The sequence below is a fragment of the Coloeus monedula genome (assembly GCF_965178545.1).
Source record: "Coloeus monedula genome assembly, chromosome: 4".
Classification (NCBI taxonomy): Eukaryota; Metazoa; Chordata; class Aves; order Passeriformes; family Corvidae; genus Coloeus; species Coloeus monedula.
The window spans coordinates 44,031,492-44,056,731 of NC_138784.1; the positions used below are offsets into that span (position 1 = coordinate 44,031,492).

Below are 25,240 nucleotides of genomic sequence, written 5' to 3' on the forward strand. Positions count from 1 at the left end.
TGAAATTTAACAAAGTAAAATGACCGCTTCTAAAGCGAGGCTGCACTACTCATAATGTAAAGAGAAGCAAAAGCTAAAAAATGTACACCGCTGTCAACAAATGTAAACAAAGTGATGGCTGGGCATACAGTGTCAAGGGCATAAAGTACAATTCTAACTGCACAAATACAGACGATTGAAAGACTTATCTCAGCTACACATGGACAAATACACCAAAAAATGAGCAGCAATATCTTTGAAAATGTTCTGATTGTTATTTTCAAAGTCAAATATCTTATCGAAATACTGTTTCAAACAATGAGAGAATGCTCAACGAGCAATCAAAATAAATACAAATAAAGGTAAGTTAAAGGTTTAATAGAGGATTCAATTACTGTAAAAGATTGTGCCTGGCCTGCCATTTCACTACCCAAAGAGTACTGCCTTCGTAGGTCAGCTTTAGCCATTGATTTATTAATTAAATTCTTTCTTGTATTTTATAATATACCCTTCTCTTCATATATATGACTAGAACATGTTGGCTAATGAAACACATAAAAAATACATTTCTTACACATCAAAAGCCAAGAAAAAGTACTATGAAATCCAGTAAACAACATCACACAATTTGCATTCTTAAAAGCTCAAACCTCTAAAGTTAATATATATGCTTAGATAATAAAACACACAGTTATATTGCTAAAATTGTATTAAACCCCCTCAATATTCCAGTTTGTTAACTTTTAACTTTGACCCAAACGAAACTACTCCCATTGTTTTTTGTGGTCAAAATACCCATCTATCACTTTATCTAGACTTATTTTCAGAACTTGCTACCACATACAAGTACCAATCATTTATTTTTAGAAAATCGTTGTGCATACCTATTGTATCAGCTTTACTAAATCTTCGTGTGACAACATTATTCATATTTCCATTTTCACACAGTTTTAATTCTGTTAGATATACTTCTACTTTGCAGTGCTTTACAAACATACCCTGTTCAACGACCTGAAAAACAGAATGGGATCACATTATCAGTCTGAATATGTTTTCATATACACATACACATGCTTCAAAACATTTGACAACTCCTCAAGAAACTGAAGTTCAGGGAACGTAAGACACTTGATAAATGCAAAAAATTAGAACTAAAGTTCTCCTATAACTTCTTAGGAATACAGTAAACTAGAAAGTACGTTTTTCCATGATGAAGACTGTCTTACCTGTGTATAACATGATGACTTTCAAAGTGTTAAGTACAGTAGAAATCACAAATATGCAACCTTAATCCAAAGGTATTTGATCAAAATGTAAAAAAACCACAAATCTATTTTTATTTCCAAATACATTCATTGCATACTACTTCCTCAGAAAATCAAGAACTAGTTTTCACAGTTAAAGAACATTTATCAAAAAAAGAATAGACAATAATAAAATCTGGATACCACATATTTAAACAAAACCTACAAATCTTCCACTTACATTCCAATAATGAATACATTCATTTGAAATTTGACCTACTCATTACAGCTGTTTACTATATGTTCATTTTTTAAACCCCTATTATGGAATAGTTAAATATAGAGGATTTTTTTGTTCTTTAATAAAAGTAAAATGTAGAAAAAGATATTCAGGGTCACCTCTTAAATGTTTTTCCCTTTGATCTTCCAAAGTGTAACTGCAGTACACTTAGTCATGTAGACTGCTCCAAAAATAACCATCAGCCTGATATGTGATACATCTGACAAATATGGTTAAAAAAAAAGCCACCAGCTAATTGCCAGGAGAGATCTGCTATCCGCTGTACAAATGTAACTTATATGCATGTGCCATAGCAAAAAAATGAAGAAATTAGTGAATTATTTCATTGCTTGCCTTAGCTTTAATGACTATCAACCATGACATTTAAATAAAAATGAATCTTAATTTAAGCAGCTTAGTAGTTTTCAGCTACTAGAGTCACAACAAAATAGTGGCAGTAAACAAAACTGTGCAGTATGGCTAAGATGTTTCTAAGAATAAAAACTGACACTGTAGTGGTAGTACAACCAGTTACAAGAAGTCTTAACATTACTTGATGTAGACAAGTACAATATTTTATCCATTTAAAATTTGGATCCACATTTCAAAAACAGTTGATGCAATGGAGGGGATGAAAGAGAAGTATAATACCACCTTTATAGAAAAAAAAAAAATAAAGGCAGACAGGAAAAATAATAATGAATGAGAAAAGCATCAGAAACAAAAATGCTGAACAGGAATATGCTTCTCAGAGGGTAACTGCTGTTCATACTGGCAGAAAATAACAAAGCTATGCCAGTTTACCTGGCCACTCATTATACTACATGTATTTTTCCAGTTAGCTACTTCCAAGTGGAACAGAAGTTACTCTAATTTCACTTCTATCTCCTTCCATCTTCCTCCCAAACTGAAAAAATTACAGACTTTTTACTTTACCATGATGATGGAAGAGTATGCAGTTTGCTGAAATCCATCTTCAGAAAAAACAGTAACAAGTTGGTAACATATTTTTAAAGGAGAGTTATTTTAATGGATTTCATCTCTAACACATCTAGACAAAAAGACAGAGACATTTCAGGGATGTCTCTTTAAAACAAAACCAAAAACCAAATAGCTATTTTGTCGTATTAAAGAAAACCATCAAACAAACTTCTGTTGCTGGCCAAATGAAATTTGAAGACTTGAAATTGTTTCTACAGCTATATCTACCATATATTTGAACAATGGACTTCAAGTAAGCAGCCAGCATGCATGCAGTTAGACCATACTCACGTCACAAGAAGGAGACAAAAGCTGTATTACGCCACATATCATAAAACTAAATTCTAAGCCTAATATTTTTTCAGCGATTTTGAAAGAATTAAAATAAAGATCCTGTAACTGGAAAAATACACCCTAGTGATCAATACAGAAGGGATAAACATACCAAAATGTATTTTAAAATCTAAGTAATTCAGTCCAGTGAGGACGCAACTGTAATCCCTAACCTGAAAATCTTAAGAAATAACACAAACAAAAAAAGACTGTATGATCAATAAACTGGTGAAATGTCATATCACCTTAATAGTAAGGGTGTTATGTGCTGGAGCGAACAAAAACAGATTTAAAGATGGTAATTTTTAAGTATCTCATATTGATGGAAGGCCACACTATCCACCATACCAGGGACTACTACTTGTGTTGAAGTAAGCTTTTTGCTTAAAGAATAACTGCCTTAGCAAGCAGCTGAGCACAGACTGTTTCTCAGAAAAGAAACTACCAATTACTCCACCAATATTAACATTATTAGAGCTAGGCTTTTCACTAACATAGTCAATACAGTTCTGGAGTTATTCACCTAATTACAAAATCATTTGCATTTATAGCCTTACAAGCTTATAAAGCAAATTCTTCTTGAGATATTTATTAAAAGGACTTACTTCCAGAATAAGAAAGTATTATATCCTTTGCATCCCCCTTTCCCAATATTACAAACTTAAGCCTCAAAAATCTGAGTAAAAATTAGATATCAATAAGCAACTAAAGCAGGAGTTGTCTGTATTAATATTATAGGCCAGGACGTAAAGTCTGTTCATAAATTCCTGTGCAACTCCTGTCCTGTATATTTGCAGGACTTCATCTGAATCATATTCATCCCAGCAGGTAATTAAAGAGTACCTTGCGTGCAATTGGCTCTTGACCTTCCATAAGTGTGTACCAGCTCACTAGCCTATTCCAGCCTTCAGTTGGCAAAAGGATGTAGTCCAGCTCATCAATGAGGTGTTCCTTGAGAGACTGAGAATCACCATCTACAAGAGAAAGATTATTGTCACTTGCATACTGTAATTCTGTACTTGAGTTTTTAATATAACATTTTTCACATAAACAGCAGACAAAATATTTTCTGAGTCACAATTATGTTACCAGTATTATGGTGTTCAAAGCCAGTCTTCTGAAATGATTTAAGCAAACTATCCAGTTCATGCATAGCACACCTATTACAGGCGATATTCCGTTACTCAGGAACCCAAGTGACAACTTCATATCCCCATGCAACTATAAGCACCTAGTTTGTTATCATACACCATCCTAGCTTTCAAAGAAACCAATTTATTTCTCCCACTCACTTCACACATATTCCCACATCATCATCAATACATCCACAACTGAAAATGAGAATGAGTAGTTAGTTAACTGTAGATTCAAGACAAAGTTTGAGTCATTCACCCCACATCAGACTAGGAAAGTAGCATGGTACAACCTCCTATTTAAAAGATCCTATGTGCTCTGGAAACAGTCACTACAAAATTTTTCACAGAGAAGGGGAGATGCTGCACTTGAATGAAGCACAACTTGGAATCTCTTTAGGTAACTAGCATGCTTTTAGCTTTGGTTCAATCCGTATTACTAGCAGTTATCTTTTAGGCCTAAGAGGTGATTCCAGATGTGAGCCACTGTGAGCCTCAGATATTTAGAGCATCTGTCTTTCCATCTGGAAGTATCACATTATAACTGGGAGTACAGTGTGCGGAGAAATCCACAAGCACATCTTCAGGTCTACGTAACTCTTCACAAGACTCATGGTATTTCTGCACTGATCTTATATAGTGAGAAGGTGTAATTTGGATTCTATCACCTCCTTCTAAAAATACCAACATTTCTTCTAGTATAATTTTTTTCAGAACCACTGAACAGGTAGCCTGACTCTGACAATTCAGTTCCTCATATACAACACTGTTTTCTATGATGAACAATCAGCTACTCTAAGTAACTACTTCCTTGTGCCCTCTTTGACTATATATCTCTTCTTTTGAAGATGACACGTGCATTCCGTCACTTTCAACATTTTTTGCCCGTGTTGAGATTAACTGAAATCTCTACCTGCTAATTTTCATTGCTCTCACAACATCCAAATGTTCTGGAAACAATGGAGAAGCATTGAAGTAATATAAGCACAACATACTGCTTCAGTTTCCCAGAATCAGTCTTTCATGAATTCAATTACTGTTTTCCTTATCACTGCATTACACTGCAGAATATTTGAGAAAGCACGCCTGTTTGAGATTATTTCATTCTTTATATCTGATGCACATTTTTAAGGAGAGTAGCATGAGAGCAACTACAGCATACTGTCTGTTAAAGACAAGATTAAAATCCAAGCATTTTCAGGTTGAGTTTATGCTACATGTAAAACCTAGTACAGAGGATTGCTGCTCTGCAGTGGGTGAAAGAGAAAGCTACTATCTGGCGGGCACTAATGGCCTTATTAAAACTACCTTTACACAGCAAGGGTAGCTGTTGGAAAGTAACAGAATGCATGGAATCACTGCCAATGCAGAGCCTTAGTTTAGAACCATGAATGAGCAAATAGTGAAGTTTACAAACTCTGATACTGTTTCTTTTGGAAGGGGCACTAGTAGTGTCAAATACAACAGAATTCAGGTTTTCAGGAGCTTTTAGGAAAATGGCTAACATGACTTCAAATTTGGACAGCTAACCTTAAAGTAGGCTTCATAACAACAGTAACTTTAAACATAATCTCAACATGTATGGAGATTAAGTTATAAATGGTACAGATGAACAGTTTGGCACAACTAGAAATCACGTATTTTTGAAAGGAAAGGCACAGAACAGGGAACAAGCTGATGCTACCTCACTGAGGATAAAAAGATGTTGCTACATCTGATGTCAGCTGAGATGTACCACCTGAACATCCCTGCCTCACTGCAAGATTTACTACAAAAACGTACAAAAGACCTAGATCCTCATGTTCCAGAAAACAAAACATAATACTCACCTGCAGCAAAAACACCCTAAAGTTTCTGGATGGAAGAGAACATACAGATGTATACAACAATACAGCACCTTCTACAAAGGCACTGGTCAGTGTCAGATATACACACATTCACACTGACAATCAGTAGAACATGGTATGACAAGTTTTATGAAAGATGCAATCATCTTTAACATTGAATTCGTAAAATAATGAGACACTAATTACAGAAGTTTTGAATTAAGAAAGTCAAGAGTTCATCATAAACCCCATGAAGTTGGAAAAAAGGTATTACTATGTGCCAATAGAATATGCAGTACTATTACATTACCTGTAACTGCAAAGAAGAAAAGCAATTACCTGCTCAATTTTGTATCTGCTAGATTTTGCAGATTAAATATTAACATCTCTAATAGTATTTTGTTGCTGAACATTAAATACAGAATTTGACATGAAGATTAAAATATGTGGGAAAGTATTCTGAGACCTGTGTTCACAAATTTGACTACAGTTCAGCAAAAGTCAGTCAGACCTGAATAATTACAGCAGTGACAGAGTTTAACATACTTAAAAGACCATAAAGAAAATAGGAAATTATCCTCTATCACTTCAAACAAGTTGTGTGAAAGTCACTGAACTGCATAATACCACTTCTTCAATTGTTCCAGAACTAAAGTAAGGGCTTGGGGCTCATTTACAGAAGGAAGTTTTAGAGCTCAACTTAAGTGTCTTATTTTAAATCACCCAATTTGGTTAAGCTACCAAAAAAAGGGAAATAATGGTGAACTCAAGCTACCTTTTATCAACTTGACTAATTTTCAGTTCTCAAGATAACCCAAAATCTCATTATAAACCAGGAATTTGTAAATTATTACATATTTATTACTTACAAAGAAGTTCCAATAATTGTATTTATAAAATTGTGATTCATTAGGGAAATCTAATCCAGTTCCCTTGTCATGGTCTGAAAAGAAACCAAAATTTTTAACTTTATATATGATGAGGTTCATTTACACTGCCAACTTCAAAAGATGAACTACCTGTGACAATTTTGCACTTAATGTACTATTGGCTTATTTCACAGTCAGAAGCAGTTACCTTTGAGAAGTCCAGAGTTATCAATAGGACCAGGGTACACATTCTGATCTCCCATCTGGTATTTGTCCCAGCTGTCAAAACCAACATATTTTTTCCACTGTTTGAACCAGCGACTATCCACTAGATACCTTAAAAGGAAGAAGACATATCTATTAATTACTGGGATGCTACTACTTCCTACCTCATTCATGGTAACGCACCAGCATTCATCAGTCTTGTGAAATGACAATGCTTTTCTCTCTGTTCTGCTAACCATTATCAGCATCTCCTATCAGTGAGGACTTCAACTGTGGTGAAATAAAGATCTCACTAACAGTGCCACGTACAGTTTTGCAAGACTGCCAATAAAACGTATAAGAGGCTGAGAAACGGCAAGTTGAAAAAACATTTCCCTTTTTAGCATGAACGATTGTCATCTTTAATTGCTGTTCTTGATTTTCAAATTCAGGAGATTCAAGTTAAATCTCTATAATTAGACAGACCTTTTAGAAAGTGAGAGAGAACTTTCAGAGAAGAATTGTCTACTTGCTGGAGTTTTATTTATAACAGTCATATGCAACTTAAAAAACTTCAGAACTCTGATACCTTGTCAAGAACCAGAGACGGTGTTTTCCTCCTCTGAGTCAACATCAACACAAGCAGTAAATGCTCTGCTTTTGATGGAGGACTAGATGTTCTTCCTACAAATCATTATCAACATCATACTTCCATATAAAGCGATTATATCTCTAGTCTCAGCTCCACAGTATTTCTGTCCAGATTAAACTATTGTCACAGCCTGGCTTTTACAAAGTCCTGTGATACGTACATTTTATACCTTTTAGTCCAGAATTTCTTTAAGATCGAGATACCAAACTTGTTCAGTGATGCTCAGATTTTAATTTTTTTTAAGATACCATATGCATTATTTCTCCTTCCTAAAAGCATTCATCTTCTTCTGCCTGGTCTGTCCCAAACCTTTTGCTACTACTTTAGGATGAAACTGAATTTGATTAATCTGACATGCCCTTGCGTTTTGCTTTATACACTAAGTTTTCATTCTCATGAACATACAGCATCCTCCCCTTTCTCTTCTGCTGCAGCCATCCAGCTCTATTCCCTAAAAGCTGTAACTGTATGTGGTTATGAATGCAGTCACCACCAAACCTGCTAGCCTTGTCCCATGGCTTCTATTTTCTTGATCTACATTTGAATGAACTATGAACCTTAAGAAGATACAACTGTACACAGAAGAGAAACCATCATACAGGCAAACTGCCTTTGTTTTAATTAATGCTTAAGAAATTACTGTTCCCATATAATTATTCTACTTTTCAAATGCTCTGTGTTAAATGTCTTATCACATCCCAGTAACAGTGATTAATACAAATTTTTGATAAACAAATTTAACAGTGTGAGAAAGCTTGGGGTCCACTGTTCTAGATTTTAAATATTCGACATTATCTATTTCAACACTTCATCAGCTTTCTTATTCCATATCCAATTAATTTTGCCACCAACCAAAATGTGCTGTGCAATATCTCTTTAGGGTCACCCCTAACAGAAATGTTGTTACATTTCTTTCCTAACACAAAGTCCAAAAAATCTTTCATCACTTCCCTTCACATTTAGGAATTTGTACTTACAGGCTCAAATAGGAGCTTAATATTTCTTGTATAAAGAAAGCTGAAAGCCCACTTATAAATCATGCAAGCATGTAATTATGATTAGAACTAAACAGCACAGTCAAGTTCCTTTACCACAAAGTAGAGGTAACATGCATTTCATGGAAATTACATGGAAAAGAAAGGTTTATTGAATTTATTTGGCCAAGTAAAAAAAAATGCACATAGGTATTTTGAAAAATGCTAGCAGACACTATAGATGTGAATTCTTACAGTGAATTACTGGCTACAGGCAGTATGTGCATGCACATGTATACCTATGTTTATACATATTAGTACATTTATACATTTTAATGCACATTTGGTTACTTTTGCTTCAATAGAAATCTGGTACAGGTGAGAAAAGTATTATTGAACATAGTCACAGTAGCTGTAATCTTCTCTCTTATCCTGGTTTAAGGATGGTATTCCCCAATTTAGTACTCTGACCAAAACCAAAAAAACTACTCCTCTTCCCCCACCTCCACAAAAAGCAGAGATTACAGGCTGAGATAACTACAATTTACTGGAAACAGCAATGAGATAAGAAAAACAAACAGTAACAGCAACAAGAGGAGAAAAGAGGGTGATTTACATGCAAAATGCTAACCCTGGGCGACAATGAGCAATGGTGGACGGGTCTCCCCCTCCCCATGCCTTTTCTCAACCTGAAGCCACACCCCTCTTCTCCCAAACAAGAGCCCTTGACTCCCACCCCCGGGGGTGGTAGAGCATAACAACTTGGACGTTCCCGGGGCTGGGCTCCAGGCTCCAGGCTCCATGCCCTCACCGTGGAAAAATTAAGTCTGTCCTGGCCAAAACCAGAACACTCCATTACAAGAACTTGCTCTTAATCAAGAGATGAAACACTACTTTTCCAGTAAGATTAGGGAAACCAGAAATTTGCATTCAAATGCCATATGCATTTTATGCAAGAAGGATATGCCACATTAAAGATTATGGAGGGGAAGGAAAAAAAAAGGAGGACAAGGGGAATCAATCAATCTGCTAAAGCACTTCTGTAGCTAAAATCCATACTACTTAGCATGAATGGGAAAAGTAATAATCAGAGATTTACAACTTACAATTTTTGATTCTACAAACACATTCAATATAGCATTGTCACCAAGATCAACAAGACTACTCATCTGCATAAGAGAAGGAAAACCATAGGAAGGCAACTTAATTATCTTTTCGTCAATGTTATAATATCCATGATAAAATCAAACACCCGAAAACTAAATATTACCTATGAAGGACATCCAATAATTTAAGAAGAAAATACACAGCTCAAGTAAACAGAACTACATCTGCTAAACCCTCATTTCTTAAATGATATCTGATCCTTTTTAAGGAAAAAATATTTAAAAACTTGGGGTATGCACTTGGACCAGATACACTTCACTGTAATGTGTGTTGTCCCAGATACAAAAATAGCATACCATGCATTACTAAAACAGAGACCTAAAATATATGTATATTAAACTTGGCCTTTATTTTTGTTACCATTACCTGATGCAGGAAGGAGCTCCAAATGAATCTAATGCTACAGTAGTTTCTTGAACTGTGGACCTCACTGAGAAGGCTACCCCAGAACTCTCCATCAAAGTTAAAATATATGGCCTATCCATTTTTTAGAATTATGATTAAGAAATGTTTGTTATCTGACAGAATCGAGATTTCACTCAACCAGGAAACACAAATTCTGCTCTCTAGGATGTCATCAGTTAAGCTAATGAGCAGGATAACCAATCCATCTTCTGGGGGGAAACAAACCTGGAGGATTTGTAATTAAGATTAAAGACAAGAACAGTCTCAAATTTCTAGATATTCTGCTTTGAGGGACAAACCTTAAAAACCAAGACATCTGCACAGCAAAATGAACTGGTTAACTCTAAAGCAGCAGATACCTGACATTTACAGACATTTCAAATAAGTAAGTAACCACAAATTGCTTGAAGAAAATAGTACAACCAAGTCACTTAGAGCCAACTGGTTGATAACATAAGACACCGGAGTAGTCCCAAACCTCTACTTAAAAGTAAGCAAAAACATGCATGTACCATTTGCTGAAAATTACACTCAAATACTGAATTTTCAGTATTAATAATACTGGAAGTATTTGTACAGTTTAATTAGCTTTAGAAGTTTTTTTTCTTGGTTATATTATGTATACTTAAGTATTTCTTTGTGCAAGTAGAATCAAAAACTGTAGAACATGTGAATGTGTTCTCAGTTCAAGCCTGGCCTACTTCACTACCCAGTGTTTACTTCTGAGCAGAGCTTCAGATTGTTTCATAAGATATATCTGCTCTCTTCTGTAAAATGTTTCTTGCCTGCCTGAAATGGATTATCATATACAAGGGACAATTTATACTCTAGAGTCCTCTGAAATACCAGATAATGGAATAAAACATCAGGAAATGGAATGAAGCTGCAACAGGGGAAGTTCATACTCGACATCATGAAAAAAGCCTGAGAGGGTGGCTGGTCACTGGAACAGGCTCCCTAGGGAAATGGTTACAGCACCAAGCCTGCCAGTTCAAGGATCACCTGGATGACACTCTTAGCCATATGGTTTAGCTTTAGGCAGTCCTGCAAAGAACAGGAAGTTGGATTCAATGTCCCTTATGGGTCCCTTTCAGTTTGGGATATTTGGCCTTGGTCAGTGGTCAGTCCACCTGGAGCTGGCTGGCATTGGCTCTGTATGACATAGGGAAGCTTCTGGCAGCTTCTCCTAAAAGCCACCCCTGTAGCAACCCTGCTACCAATACCTTGCCATGCAAACCCAATAAAATTGAGTCACTCAAATTTACCAGAGAAGACCGTATCCTTATGTATGACCAAATGATCAACTGTAGAGACTTAGGGCAGCCCAAAATAGGAATTACTTACAGCCTTTGTACATTAACTTACAAGTACAAAAAAAATGAAGCTACTACAACACTTGTAAATACACCTTCATTTCTTTAATAAAAAATCAACAAATAATAAAAATAAATTATAAGTTTATGGAAGTGTTAAAATTTCACAGCTGCATGACCACATGGACATTGTTCATGGAACAAAAGAAAGCACTATCAGGAAACTTATTAACTGATTTCTAAAATTCTCCCATGGTTTGTAACTATTTAATGTCATTCAAGTTCACCTGTGATTTACTGCGTATTTTGACTTAATAAGCCTAATTAACATACTATCAACACCACACAAGTACAACAGCATTTATTCTTTACCTCAACATCCAAGCTGATAGAAAAATGCCTGAATGGTATGACCAAGATCTTGGTATTTCCCACTGCTGTCAAAACCATTCTGAATTCTTTTGACCGTTACACACAGACAGAATTAAACAACCTGTAACCTAGATTTATTTATGTTGACTGATACATCAGCTCTTTGAATTCAAAATCAAACCAGGAAACTTTTAATATGCAATAAAGACACTTCACAGAGAGACACCCATTCCTGCACTGTGTACTGCTGGGACATCATATCTTCTGAACAGAAGCTATTTCACTTTTAACAGTAAAACTGTGCAAATTGTCCAGAGAGATAGGTGAGGATTTTTTTTTTTACTCTCCTTACTGTGCATGAGTACAGATTAAGCAATACAGAGGACAAAGTGGAACAACTGTGTTGCTGAAAGCAAATTAGGACTCCTGCTTAAAGGCACAGCATCTGATTTTTGCTCTTGCACAACTGCAACTATAAAAATAAGAACGTAAGAATAGGTTTGTATCTGTATTTCTACTTTGATTAAGGTGACAAAAATTGCTTGACTAAATACACTCATAATTAATAGATGCCTTCAAATTAAATTTTCTTTCAGAATTAACAAGTTCTTGAAGTTCAAAATGGTAACAACTATTCTACTCTATCACACAAACTATACCATTTTTATTCAAAAGATAGGTAAATCCACAAGAAAAAAAAATAAGAGTTTACCTACCATTTTGAAGAAATCAGTCTAAGTATTTCAGATTCCTCTTCATAACTAAGTGTTTAGTTCAACAAAATGCACCAAGATTTCAAATCAACTAATCAAAATCCCACTACAGCTCACCATGCTCCACTCCCATAATGTGCTGCAGTAGCCTAAGCAGCACATTCTTCATCATACTACCAAGAGGCCGACCAAAAAGTACAATTCAGCCAGAACAAGTGGAGTGAAATTTTATGCTAAAATTTCAGCGTGAACATTATATTAACAATCATGTAAGTGTTTTGTATACCCTTAGAAATTTTCCATTTAAGTAAAGACTTTTCATTAAAAAATCATCTAAAAAATCAATGTTTGACTTTCAATTTTCAGGCAAAAGCCTGGAGCAACCATGATTTTAACATGCTCTCACTCTACCTAATCAATTCACAGAAGAAAAATACATCTACTCATCTCTATTGTAAGTATTGTCCAGAAGAATTTAAACTCTGCAAACCATTGGTCACATGCAGCACCATTCCTTATGCAGTGAGAGAAACCTAACACCAAACTTCAACCACAAGGTTTAAAAGTCAAGATCAGCAACTTAAACCTCATTTGAAAGAAAAAAACCCATCCAACTCCTCATCTATCCTTGGAACACTGACACAGTGTTCCTTGTTTCTCATTTTGTGAAGTTATCAAAATAATTTAGAATATCATTCCAAATATTATTGAAGTGCAAGTCCATGACATGTCATCATGCCCTCAGTGAAATCAAGTAAAATCTTCCATTAACGTTCCATCTAGATTCTGTTCATGTACAATGCAATGATGGATAATGAAATGTGGGAAACACTGAGAGGACAGTACTGAGAAAAAGGTACATGGCCTGACTCTTGGGGATGTCCTGTGCTAGGCTGAGTTGGACTTGATGATCTTCGGGGGTCCCTTCCAACTCAGTATGTTCTGTGAAGACCACAGTGTAAAATGCTATTAAAGCTAAGCACTTCAGCATCAAGGCTGTCATCTATGATGGGCACTGCAGGGTTTTTAAGCAGGGCTACAGATGTCTGTTCATCAAGATTCATGAGGTTTCACTGCAGCCAGAATTAAAATGCTTATACGTTTTCAGTGGAAAAATTCACTCCTGGAGGAAAAACCCTTTAAGGCTGAACTTTTCTGATCTACTGATCACTCACTGGGAAGGATTTTTACCCCACTTCATTTTTATTTACTCTCTTCAGTGACCAAGTATTACAACTGAAAAGGCAATGAAATTCCCACAGGTTAAAAAAAAAAGAGTGTTTTTTTCACCGTCAAAGAAATGCACTCTATGGATAACAACAGTACTCTACCTAGACTCAGCAGAACTTCAGAAGTGATGTGTATCAGACACATCTGCAAACTAAAAATACTGCACCTCTGTGGTTTTACTAATTTGCAAGTCTTAAAAACCAAGAAGAGATTAAGAATCTATCTCGTCACTTGTGAAGTGATGACTAGCACCAAAACTCATTGGGCAACAGGGCTGAAAATCAACATCTTCCTTCTGGCCTAAACCTGACTAGCTTCAGTTTACAGATAATGTCTTAAATCTTTATCTGCTCGTCTAAAAATCCTTATCCTAGAAGGCATCTTCCTCTTATGTAAGGATTTCAGCACAGGACTCAAAATTCTAGCAAAACAGACAAAGGCTCTCCAAGCTCTTCTCTGAAAGACAAGGCTTCCACTTGTCCTTCTAGATTTTGAGATGTCTGAACTCATTTTAAATGAACACCTTCTGTCACATACAGACACCAGCACTGGACAGTAAAATGGTTTCACTAATATATTCTGTATACAGTACATATTTGTACTTCTACTTGGTATTCCCTACTCAAACATCTAACAATTGCATTTGTTCCCTTAGCCACTAAATAAACTCCGTGTGATAGTTGTAACTGCCTAATTCTTATCCAAGTTACTGCTTTTAAAAATACAAGTAACTTCTATATTCTCATCTACTCACAAATGGAAAGCAGTAGGTGAAAGAAGCACAGTGGGGAAACTCTGGGAGAAGGAGAGAAGAAGTGGTAAAACTGACTGCTGAGCTGCTACCTATTTTTAAGTCACTATCACACACTTTAAGTTAAACATTTATTGGCAGGTGATACCTAAAGGTGAGAAATGTGGTTACATATCCTAGACCATGGAAGGACAATGTGTGTAAGAGGTAGCCAAGAGTAAAAAAGTATTTGTAATGTCATATTCGAGATACTAAGACAACATCTCTAAGACAGCCACAGAAGAACATGAACTACAGGGAAGTCAGGGCAGAAGGTGGTTTTAAAGGCAAAATCAAGAAATCACACCTTAATATGGGGAAGAAATTACAGAGAAATCACTCAAGAAGTCACATAGAAAAACTGAGTCTTCCCCTCTATAACATAACTGTTCCAAGATCAGTATCTTTCAATATTGAAAACTGCAGTTCCGTGATACTGTAAAAAGAGAAAAACTTGGCAAGGTTCTCAAGAATATCACTGCAGCTACAAAGGCATTAAATGACATCATCAAGACCAGTTGGTCACACAAATTATACTGTGCCTAAAAATCTGACGAACATCAACAGCTCTTCAATTTCTGGGAGTAGAAGACACTGATTGAGTTCAGATTTGCCTGCAGCTGTAACAACCAATAATTTTTGTCATTCTAAATGAGAGGGTAAAATCTCAAGACAATAAATTCTCCTCACTTGTCAAGCACCAGTAGAATTACAAAGTACTGAGACATATTCTTATCAGACACTAAAACTGTGAGACATACAATGAAATGCAGCATTTTTTCTTTTCCTCAACAGAAGTCTAGGTCTTTCAACCACAAAACCTGAAGATCCTTTGGATAATACTGCAAGAAGTAAAACTTATATTAATTCAAGTTCTATGGAACAAAAGTACAGTTTTTATACTGACTTTACTAATGAAAGTAGACAACATTATTCAAAAGAACTAAGAAACAAGTAAGTTCTTTCTCGGAAAAATCTGATGTTTATTTAATGTACATTTAGAAAAATAAGATAAATGGAGAGATGGAAGAATCCCCAATCTCTCAGAGTTTAATAATTTATTAACTGGCCATAAAGAATACAAAAAAGACCACTGTGACAAACTAGCCCAAAATCTTGTCCCTGCAGCCAAAGCAGTTAAAAGACACTAACCTTGTCTGTCCATTGGAGCAATACAGCTTAACGCACACTATTCCCAACCTACCCTTAAAAACTTCCAATGGAACAAACTCTACAGTTTACTAAACCACCTATTCAACTGGTTTCTAATACTAGCAATCCTTTTTCCAATACCTAACTCTAAAAAATGTTGCATTTCAAGTCAATTTTATTTCTTTCTCTCTGCAGTGTACATGAAGAGCTAATGAAGAAATTCAGCAGCCACTTCATAGATGCTTTTAAGATATGCCTCTCTTTGCCCTATTCTTTAGCTGCTTCTTTGTTAGAGAAAACCCCCAAAGCTTTATACTTTCCATATGTAGCTTATTGTTCTCTCCACTCTAAATTCTGAAGAGCATGGAAAAGACTGTCAGGATAAGCCAGCTTTTTTGAAAGGACTGCATTTGAGTGCTTTAAAGCTCAAACAGAACAAGCTGGTATGGCACCGCTGAAATTTTTTGCGGCAGTATTTACTACTAAATGAATGCAATTCTGAACCATGGCTTACAGCACTTTAACTGTTGTTTCCTTGCTGATGTCCCAAAAGATCAAAAAAACATTGACAAAATACCTAAATCATAAATAACAAAATACCTAAAGCATTTGGACTAACTGTACCCTTTAACTTGTGAAGATAGCTGCACAGTCTAAGCATAAATCCTATGAACGCACAAGAATACACATTTATGTAGCTTGATTTAACAGCTCACGAGTAAAACTTAAATGGGACTTTGCTGTAGCTTATTCAGTTTCACAACACTTGACTAATATCAGTGTCAATCACAGCTAGATATATTTTAGCAGAACATTTAGAAGCTTTTCCCACGTAACTGATTCTTCTGTATTAAAATATTGAACATACTAAAAAAAGTAAACAGCACAGTAAACTTACTGTTTCGGTCATGCTGTCAACTTGTCATAAAAGTACTATCACTTTGAACAGTATTAACTGCTTGAGACATTGTTTTAGTACCTGGGAAGTACCCAACAGAACCATAAAAAAACAGTCTTGAAAAACATCAAGCCTGAGCACACTTTTATTACCACTGGTCATTTTCAACACTACCATGTGAATTCATTTCCTTTTTCTAGTTGCTTACACTTTTCCAGTTTCAAGAGCAGTCTGTTCGTATGCCAAAACCGAACATATACTCAGCAGTATTTGAATAATGCATCAGAATGTATGCTTCTGACACATGCTGCAGTATCAACACTGTTAAATATAGTCTTTTATAGAACTGGAACAGTGAGTGATGACAGCTGAAATGAGGTGGGCTAGTTCTACTTCTGTGTATTCATAGTTAATTTTCTGTAAGTTAATGCTTCAGCCTTTGTCTATGGGTGACAGTTTCACACAGGAAGAGATGAAGAGGTTGAGTCGTGGAAAAAGTGTCAGTTCCTTATTTTTTCCCCTCCTAAAAAACAGTCTCATTTCCTAGCCTCATAGAACTACAACTAAAGAAGATCAATTACCAAATACACGCCAAAAAGAGGCGCTTATTTAACCTAATTCTTTTCAGCCGTGGATTATTCTGTTGACAATTTGTACCGCATACTAAGAAATTATTTTACGACTGACCAGAAAAACATATTTTTCAAACGTTCATTGTCGAAAAAGTGTCATAAGGATACGTTCGCACCTTCAGGGACTCTTTCTTAGGAAGCTAACACGTTTACAGTCGCAATAAAATTTAAACTCAAGGCTTATCACAGCCACGGACTGGCATCAGAGCACCCAGGCCAGGGTACAAATATAATTTCTGACAACCTGAAGGTGAAGCCGGGGCCATTTCGGCCTGGATAATGGAAGAAACGCCTGGTAGCAGAGCTCTTCTCCCCCACCTCAGGACTCCTCGCGCAGCCAAAACAAGCCCCCTGCGGACCCCGGGCCCGCCATCCGGGGCTGCCAGCCGGCAGCGCGCCCCGGCAGCCGCGCCGCTCCCTCCCTGCCCTCCCCCGCAGGGCGCTGACCTCGGTGCCTCCCCGCCGCCCGTCCGCAGCCCGGCCCAGGCCGAGGCCCCGCCGCACCCAGGCGGCCGCTCCCCGCCTGGCAGGAGCTGCGGGAACCGAGCGGCGGGAAGCGCGGGGAACAGCACTGCCTCCCTGCCCTTGTCACCCGCCTCCACTTTCCCGGCAGCGGGAGGGACGTCGAGCCGCCCCCGGGAGCGGGTGGGGGGAGGGCGAGGGGAAGGAGGTCGGTCCCTCCAGCAGCCAAGCGCCCCCGGGGGCGGGGGGCGCCGCCCGCGCCGGTTCGCCCGAGCCCCCCCGCTCCTCCCTCACCAGGTGTCGCCCTTGCGGAGGGCGGTTTTGAGCAGCGCCGCGACGTCCGTGCGCTGAGTCTCCAGATCCGCCGCGCCTCCCTCCGCCATCTTCTCCGCCCGGCAGCGGCAGCGGCGGCAGGGGCAGGAGCGCGCCGCGCTGCATGCTGGGAGTGACGCCTGCGGGGAGCGGCCGCGGCCCCGCCCTTCCCAGAAGCCGCGGGGCGGGGGCCGGAGCGGGCCCGGGTGGTGCAGCGCCCCCTCGCGGCCGGGAGGTCGCTCGTCCCGTTGCCCCCGCCCGGGGGGTGACGCGCGGGCGACATTTCCCGCAGTGCCTTAATTGAACGCGTGCACAATTAGCTCCCTTATGCCTCGCTACCAGATGAGTGGTTTGGATCACCATAATTCATATGATGATACCGTCTGTGTTGTGCAAATACTGTTGAGAGTTCAAATAGTGTGTGTGACTCGCATTAGCTTTTCCAGACCTTGGGAGAAACCAACGGATAATTTGTTGCGTTTGTTTCAGTCGCTCTTACGTGAACCTTGTACAAACAGTGCAACCTGTTGCTTGGCATTTCACACACACACACACAAAAGAATAAGGCCATCTATTACATTACATAACCAGGTTCTCTCTGTCTTCACTTTTGTATAGAGATTTCAAAGAATCAAAATGGTGGGGGAATTTAAGGCTGGGGTGCTGATTACAAACATCTGAAAACAAGAGTTTGTTCTTGTAGATCTGACTGGTGTATGTGTAAAACCTGCAATTGTATACCTAGCCCCCTTCGTCTGCCCAGGTCATTACAGCCTGCTGCATTGAGTAACTAACACTAGGGATTATTTTAGGCTGCCAGTTGTGTATTATAAGCTGTTAGGCATTATTAGCTAATTAGCACGTAAAATCTAGTAGCATGTAGCTGTTACAAACAGCACTAAAAAGTGCTACTTAGACACGTGCACTGCAGAAAACAATGGAAGGAAGGCTGTTATGCAGACATGGTAGCACAAAGCTAAGTAAGTATTTTGTCAGGATTATCAGTAAGGATGATGATGCTGAAATAAAGACAAAATCATTTGTGTAACACAAAAATCATATCAAATATGTAAGATCTCCCAGGACCTCAGAGCAACTGGTGATGACATTCATATCTTCTTTAAGAGCTGGAATGTGAAATTCCAGAAGGAGGGGCAAGGAAGTACAAAATAAATGTTAGGCAGACCTGTGGATCTAATGGCTACATTTAATGAGAGAGAACTGAAGTGGACAACGAGAAGGTTTTCAGCCACTTCGGGAACACATTTCTGGGTTAGAATCTCCAAGATTAGAAAGAACTTTGACAAGTTCCCACCCCACACACATACCAGGGCCTGACAGATAAGAAGAGTGTTTTACTCTCTGAAAGTTATCTCTATGCCTAACTTGAACTTATACAGAAATTATATTTCCCTGGAAATTTTGGGGAAAATATTTCTCAATCCACCGTGCTGGAAAACAGCTTCATTGTTCATCAGGCTGTAGCAGGACCTTCAACAACTTACTTTGCCAAAAGGTTCACCTGGAGCCACCCATGCCTCTGTGCTGTGTGTTGCATAACTGCAGTTACTCGGTGAAAGATCTCCTATTCCTGAGTTCAGTCTATTTGTAGTACAGAAACAGATGCTAGATAGGTATTAGGTGCTACAAATATAGACAGCGAAGCATACAATGTGTCATTTGAAGCAGAGCTTTAAGAATTGCTAAGGAGAGACAAGAGTAATACTCTTTCTGGGACTACCAGTGCTTCACGTGAAGCATTTGTGTTTTTCCTAATGGAACATTACCTAAACTTAACTCACATTCTTGGAAAATGCTTGTTAGTGTTAAATCTGGGGGTTTTTTTAAGCTCTATCAGGAATTTTTAAGCTTTGTTAAGGAATTGTTTCCAAGTACCTCTGTCCTAGACAGTGCCTGAGGATCTTCAAATTTTCAACCACCTGGTAAACAGAAACAGCACTGGAGATAATGATGAATGACCTACCTTCTCTAATGAAACTCAAGCATTTGTAATACAGATTTATATCTTACTGCTTGTGATAGAAGTGAATGCAGGATATTGTAAAGCTAGCTGAGATGGCAGGCTTTCCAGCTATCAGAAGGCCTTGATCCTTGCCTGACTTCATTGCTAACAGATGAATTTTTATAAACATTTTTTTGTGGTTCTAAACCTTGATCCTAAAAAAGGATGCAATTAATACAATGTACAGCAGCACAGACATTCAGCAAGTGGGCTGCAGATAACAAACTGTGTAAACTGATAATTCTATTGATTCCCAATACAACATAAAGTTTAAGCTCTCAGTTCTTGTTTTCAATTAGTGGACTTGGCTAACAAAGCTTAAAATATGACTTGGTTTTTGGGAATATGAGAAGCTCTGCATCTCAGTAGTGGAAACTTCTGTACACAATAAATTCTGTAAAAATAACAGACAACTGCAAGTCCCACTCACAGGTAATACAGAATAATTCACTTCGCCGCTTTTTATTTTCTTTCAAGACCACTACCATGGTTAAAGAGTGGTACTTCCCAATTCAGTGCTCCCACTGAGACTCTCTAAACAACATGCTGCTTGCTTGCTCTGCCTTCCACTCCCCCATCCCTCCTGCTGCATGGTTGGAGAGGAGAATTGGAAGCCCAAAAGGTGAAGGTCATGGTTGAGATAAGAACAATTTATTGGAAACAGCAATGAGCTAAGAAAATGGACAGTAACAGCAACAATATTAATAACAAAACTGTACAAAAGAAAGAGTGATTCACATGCAAAACTGCTCACTGCAGAGCTCAACCTGACCACAGCCACACCACCCCAGCTGTTCCCTGTGGCTCAGAGCCAGCACCACACCACTGCTCCCTCTGCCTCCCTTAGCTGGCCAGAAGCTACTCCTTGTCCCAGGAAGAGACACCCTTTCCCCCACCACTGGCAAGGACATGAGGTGGCACAGGATACGCCCCGCGTCCTGGCCATGCCCCCTCCCAGCCACTGCAAGATGAACCCAGTCCTGGTCGGAACCAGGACAGCCGCCTACACCACATTTGTGAATTTGTGGAGGGGCAAAAGAGGGCTTTGGTTTCCCCTGCCCAGTGGTCTATGACGAGCTTACAGCCACTGGTGGCTGTGTGAATTTCCTTTTCAGTTTGGACCTGCATCAGACACAGAGCTTCACATATTAGAATGGATACGATGAGTGTATTTTCTATGTAGTGTTCACACATACAGTTAGGAAAACAGGTAATTTCACTTTTTGTTGAGAAATCTGATGGGAGCCCTTATAGAGCTAATTTTACTAGCCGAATTGGCTTTGTGAATTCCAAGTGGAACAAAAGGTCAATTACTAGTGCCACCACTTCTGCTTTTGTTCCCTATCCTTTTTTTTTACTGTATGGAAGTTGGTAATTTTTAAATAATGCTGGAATTGCAAGCCTCTTTGAAAAAGTTCAGTATAAAACCCAAGAAAGCAGAAATAACTGTAGACTAAAGTTAAACAAGACAAAGCAGGGCTTCTGTAAGGTAAACGTGAGGGGAAGATACAGGAACAAAAATCCAGTACTTAACAAAGCTGGGGGAACCCAAGAAAGCATGAGTTGAATGATGGACAGAAGCAGATAAGAATATACATTTTTTTAAAGAGAGAACGAAAATGCAGGATAAATTTGACAGACTGAGAGGTGGAGAAATAGCACGTAGTTAAGATACCCATTTCTGTCACAGACATTAAACAATGACTGCACTGTAGATTTGAATCATATTCCTAATCCAGTCTGTGCATCGCCTGTCTCATTCACAGAGGCTGAACATAACCACGTTAAACTCTTGTTTCAGCTAGATGGAATTGAAATTACTAGCTATTGTTGCAATAACACACTTTTGTTGACATAAGAAAAAAGCCAACATTTAAAAATGTGTTGGTTTTCTGTTCAGTCAATTTAATCAGACTGTTACCTTTTTTCTACATTTTTAGTAGTTAGTATTACCAAAATTATCTTTCATATGAGAGAAAAAGACTCTTGAAAAAGGAATGGATAATTTTAAAATGTGTATAAAGCTACACGCTCAGTTTTTCTTTTACCTTCTTGCCTTCATGTACTAAGTCTAGGATCAGGCATCCTGGACAAGTTAAGTCAGAAAGACTGTAGATCTAAATATAGGGGAATGATGATAGAGAAAAAAATCAGTGAGATTAACAAAGAGTGTCCCAGAAGTATTCCTAATTTAATGACAATGGAAGAAGAACCAGTGTCTTTCAATTTATTCAATTTTGAATTTTTAAAATATTGGCTAGCATTCCTTTTTATTTTTAATTTCCTGAGGAATGACTTCTAATTACACTAGGCAAAGAATTAAAAGAAATATATGCAAATATGCTATATAGAAATATTAAAATTATGTTTTGCAATAACAAATGCAGTTAATAAATTGTATTCCTATTACTCCTAATCATGTGTTTTACATACTCTTAAATATATGTTAAAGTCTAAAGGCCCAGGACTTGAAATAAGAATGTCTGAAAAATCAGCTTTTTTTATGATCTGATCAGATATTAATGTAAGCAATAATTAGCCATTTTCCACAAGATGGAATTACTTCCCATTTCCTTAATTCAATGTTTTTTTTCTGCACAAAACCCCTCCCTATTTTAGATTGCTACAAATTAGTTAGCATTTGTATGTGTCTTCAAAAATGTTTTTCCTTTAGGAATTTTAAACATAGAAACTAATTTCAAAGGTATGATGGTTTTAGCCGTGGTTGTCTGATATGTCAAAGCTGTTATCAATTCCTGTGTTTGATTTGCACATCAGAATGGATCCAAATTTTCTCTTGTGTGGTTGCTAAATGAACTGTTGGGTTTTGAAGGCAAGAGATAAAATTAAGTGCATTAATTGTGCACAAAGTGTGTCAACAATGTGATGCAAGAGCCATGGTTTTAAAAGGATGATTCATAATGTAGACTTTAAGCACTAGGTGTTGGAGATATATGAAATCTCAACACAATGTAGAAGTTAGGTTTTGTAAGATTTGCACATTGTGGGCTAAAAATAATTGGTGCTTAAGTGGAAGGAGGTAATGGTGAGATTTATAGCAGGACCTAATACAGCCAATGGACAAGTTGCAGAACTAAATGTTGTTGGCACAAGTAAACTTGTTTCAGCATATTTTTACTGTTTGTCTATCTAAAGTATGAATAAATGCACATTCAATTCATTAACTAAGTATCACTGGAATCCTACAGAACATGCAGCAATGTACCAAATGCATTAGAACAACTTCACATTTTACGTGCACAAGCATGTACGTGTATGAATGACAGCCATTAAGGAAATATATCATTGAAGGTATGTTGTTTTTTATACGTGGCACTCAGAATTACACAAAGGTGTATTTTAATACTATACATTTTAGATATGTGGTTTCTGCTTTCCTTTTCTAAACCTTCTTTAGAATAAAACATTACTGTTACTATGGAATCTGGTTAGACTTACTGTAACCTGAAAATATATGCAGACAGCATTGTAAAGCAAAAACCTTTCGAAGTAGAGTGTCAGCGCATCTGTAAAAGGAAAAATAAGACATTTTGACTGAGAAATAAATATTTTGATCAAAGTATCTCAAACACAGAGAAGTTTTAGACATTTGAAAAATTCTTGAGTTGCTGCTCTGGCATTCCAGAAGAAGCTGCAGGAGCTTTTGGTGATTAGAGAATTTTTCAGAGAGTAAGTAAAAAAGGAAACTTGTTTCTATGAATGACAGTGCTGTCCTTTGCTGGGTGTATGCAGGAGTGTAGTGAGAGGAAACAATGGCAAATTGTGGTACATACATACAATCCAGTCATCCCGGAACCTGTTGCACAAAAAGCCTCTTTCACCTTCTGCAATGGGATCAATCTGCCTCTTGTAATAGTACATGGGAAAGTGATTTCCACTTCCAGCCTAGTGGGAAATGCAACAATCAGTGATGGTGGTGAACAGGGGTTTGGTTGGCAAATGTGGGGTTTGGAGTTCAGGTTCACCGGTGCTTTAGGGATGATGAACTTTGATACTGTCACTCCTTCCTGCATGAGCAAGACACCTTTAAACAGGGGCTTGGACTCTAATTGCCACAGTGTACTTAGGAAGAACTAAGTCTCGGGTATTTCCTGCAGTGCACATGGCTGATCCAGACTGAAAGCAGATCCAAGCAGATCCTAAGCAGGACTTAGGATTCAGGGGGAGAAAGAGGGGGTGGGAATGGGCAAGTCTGTGTCTGAGAATGTTCTTATGTGTATAGCTAGACTCGTTGGTATATATCAACAGGAGTGTTTAGGCACCTGTTTTATTCCTTTACCTTGTTGACCTTGTAGCTTTAACCCCAGTCTTCATCTAAACCTTGTGCTTGGGACAAAGTGTATTCTGCTCTCTGCTTCAGAGTGCAAAAAATTTGTGTTCTGTTTTGTTGTTTTTGCTAGCTGACACTAGAATAAATACAATTTTTTAAATGGGCCACATTAGCAATGGAAATATAGATATGCTTTTCTTATTATTTTGGAGTTTGATATAAATACTGTAGATGATTCAAGATTTCACTTGAAAGAAGCAGCCTGAAATACTTCAGGGGATGGTCAGTCAGTATAGGTTCAGATATTGACAAAATTATTTTACTGTTGACATTTGGAGTGACCTTCAACCTATAATGTATTAAAAAAAAAAAAAAATCACTGATTGTCAGTCAACCCTGTAAAATTAAAGTATTTCCTTTTGAATTTACAAGGATCTTTGAACAAATGCGTAAAACATCTTGTAATTTTTTGTCTTTTTCTTTTTTTTTTCCTGAGGTAATGGTGAAGCAGAAGTGGTTTCAAAGAGCTCTGGGTCAGAGCTACCACGCCCCCCAGGCTCTGGTGTTGCCCTCGTTTGCCCCATGCCTCCCTGTCCTTCCCACTCCATCTCCCTGCATCTAAATACAAGCGTGCTGGAGCAGGACAGTTGCTGGAGAGGCCTGGCCTTTGCACCAGTGGTGGGACCTGGTTTTTGAAGTGGACAAAAGTCAGAGTCACAGCACACTGTTATCACTGTCCTGCAGCTTTTGTGCTCATACTTATGTTTTTTATTTTACAGTTCATATTTGCATATGAAGGGACACAGTTTTCTGCATTTTAGAGAACTTCCCTGGATTGTATTGCAGTGCAAGAGAGACTAGTATTTTGGCCGAAGCGGTTGGCTGTGCACAAGGGAGGTGTGCTGTTCTTGCAGACCACAGGACCCACCAGTGTGATACGAGAGAGACCACTGTGGTGAAGTTTTGCTGGATACTTTTTGTACCTCTTGAGATGTCATTTTCAGT

General features: G+C 37.9%; 1 protein-coding gene across 3 annotated transcripts in view; it reads right to left on the minus strand.

Annotated features, from left to right (window-relative positions):
* USP15 (ubiquitin specific peptidase 15) overlaps nt 1–18,040 on the minus strand; it is a 61,171-nt gene extending 43,131 nt beyond the window's left edge. The window contains exons 1-4 of one of the 3 annotated variants that reach the window (XM_082280748.1): nt 17,904–18,040; nt 6,854–6,981; nt 3,661–3,791; nt 864–990 (exon numbers count right to left, since the gene is read on the minus strand). In XM_082280748.1, coding sequence (XP_082136874.1) covers nt 864–990; nt 3,661–3,791; nt 6,854–6,981; nt 17,904–17,992 — 475 coding nt within the window. In that variant the 5' untranslated portion in view covers nt 17,993–18,040. Of the gene's footprint in view, nt 1–863; nt 991–1,205; nt 1,504–1,622; nt 1,698–3,660; nt 3,792–6,853; nt 6,982–17,903 lie in introns of those variants that run through there. The other 2 variants (XM_082280749.1, XM_082280750.1) reach the window with 2 other exon arrangements.
* Between the last annotated feature and the right edge of the window lie 7,200 nt (nt 18,041–25,240).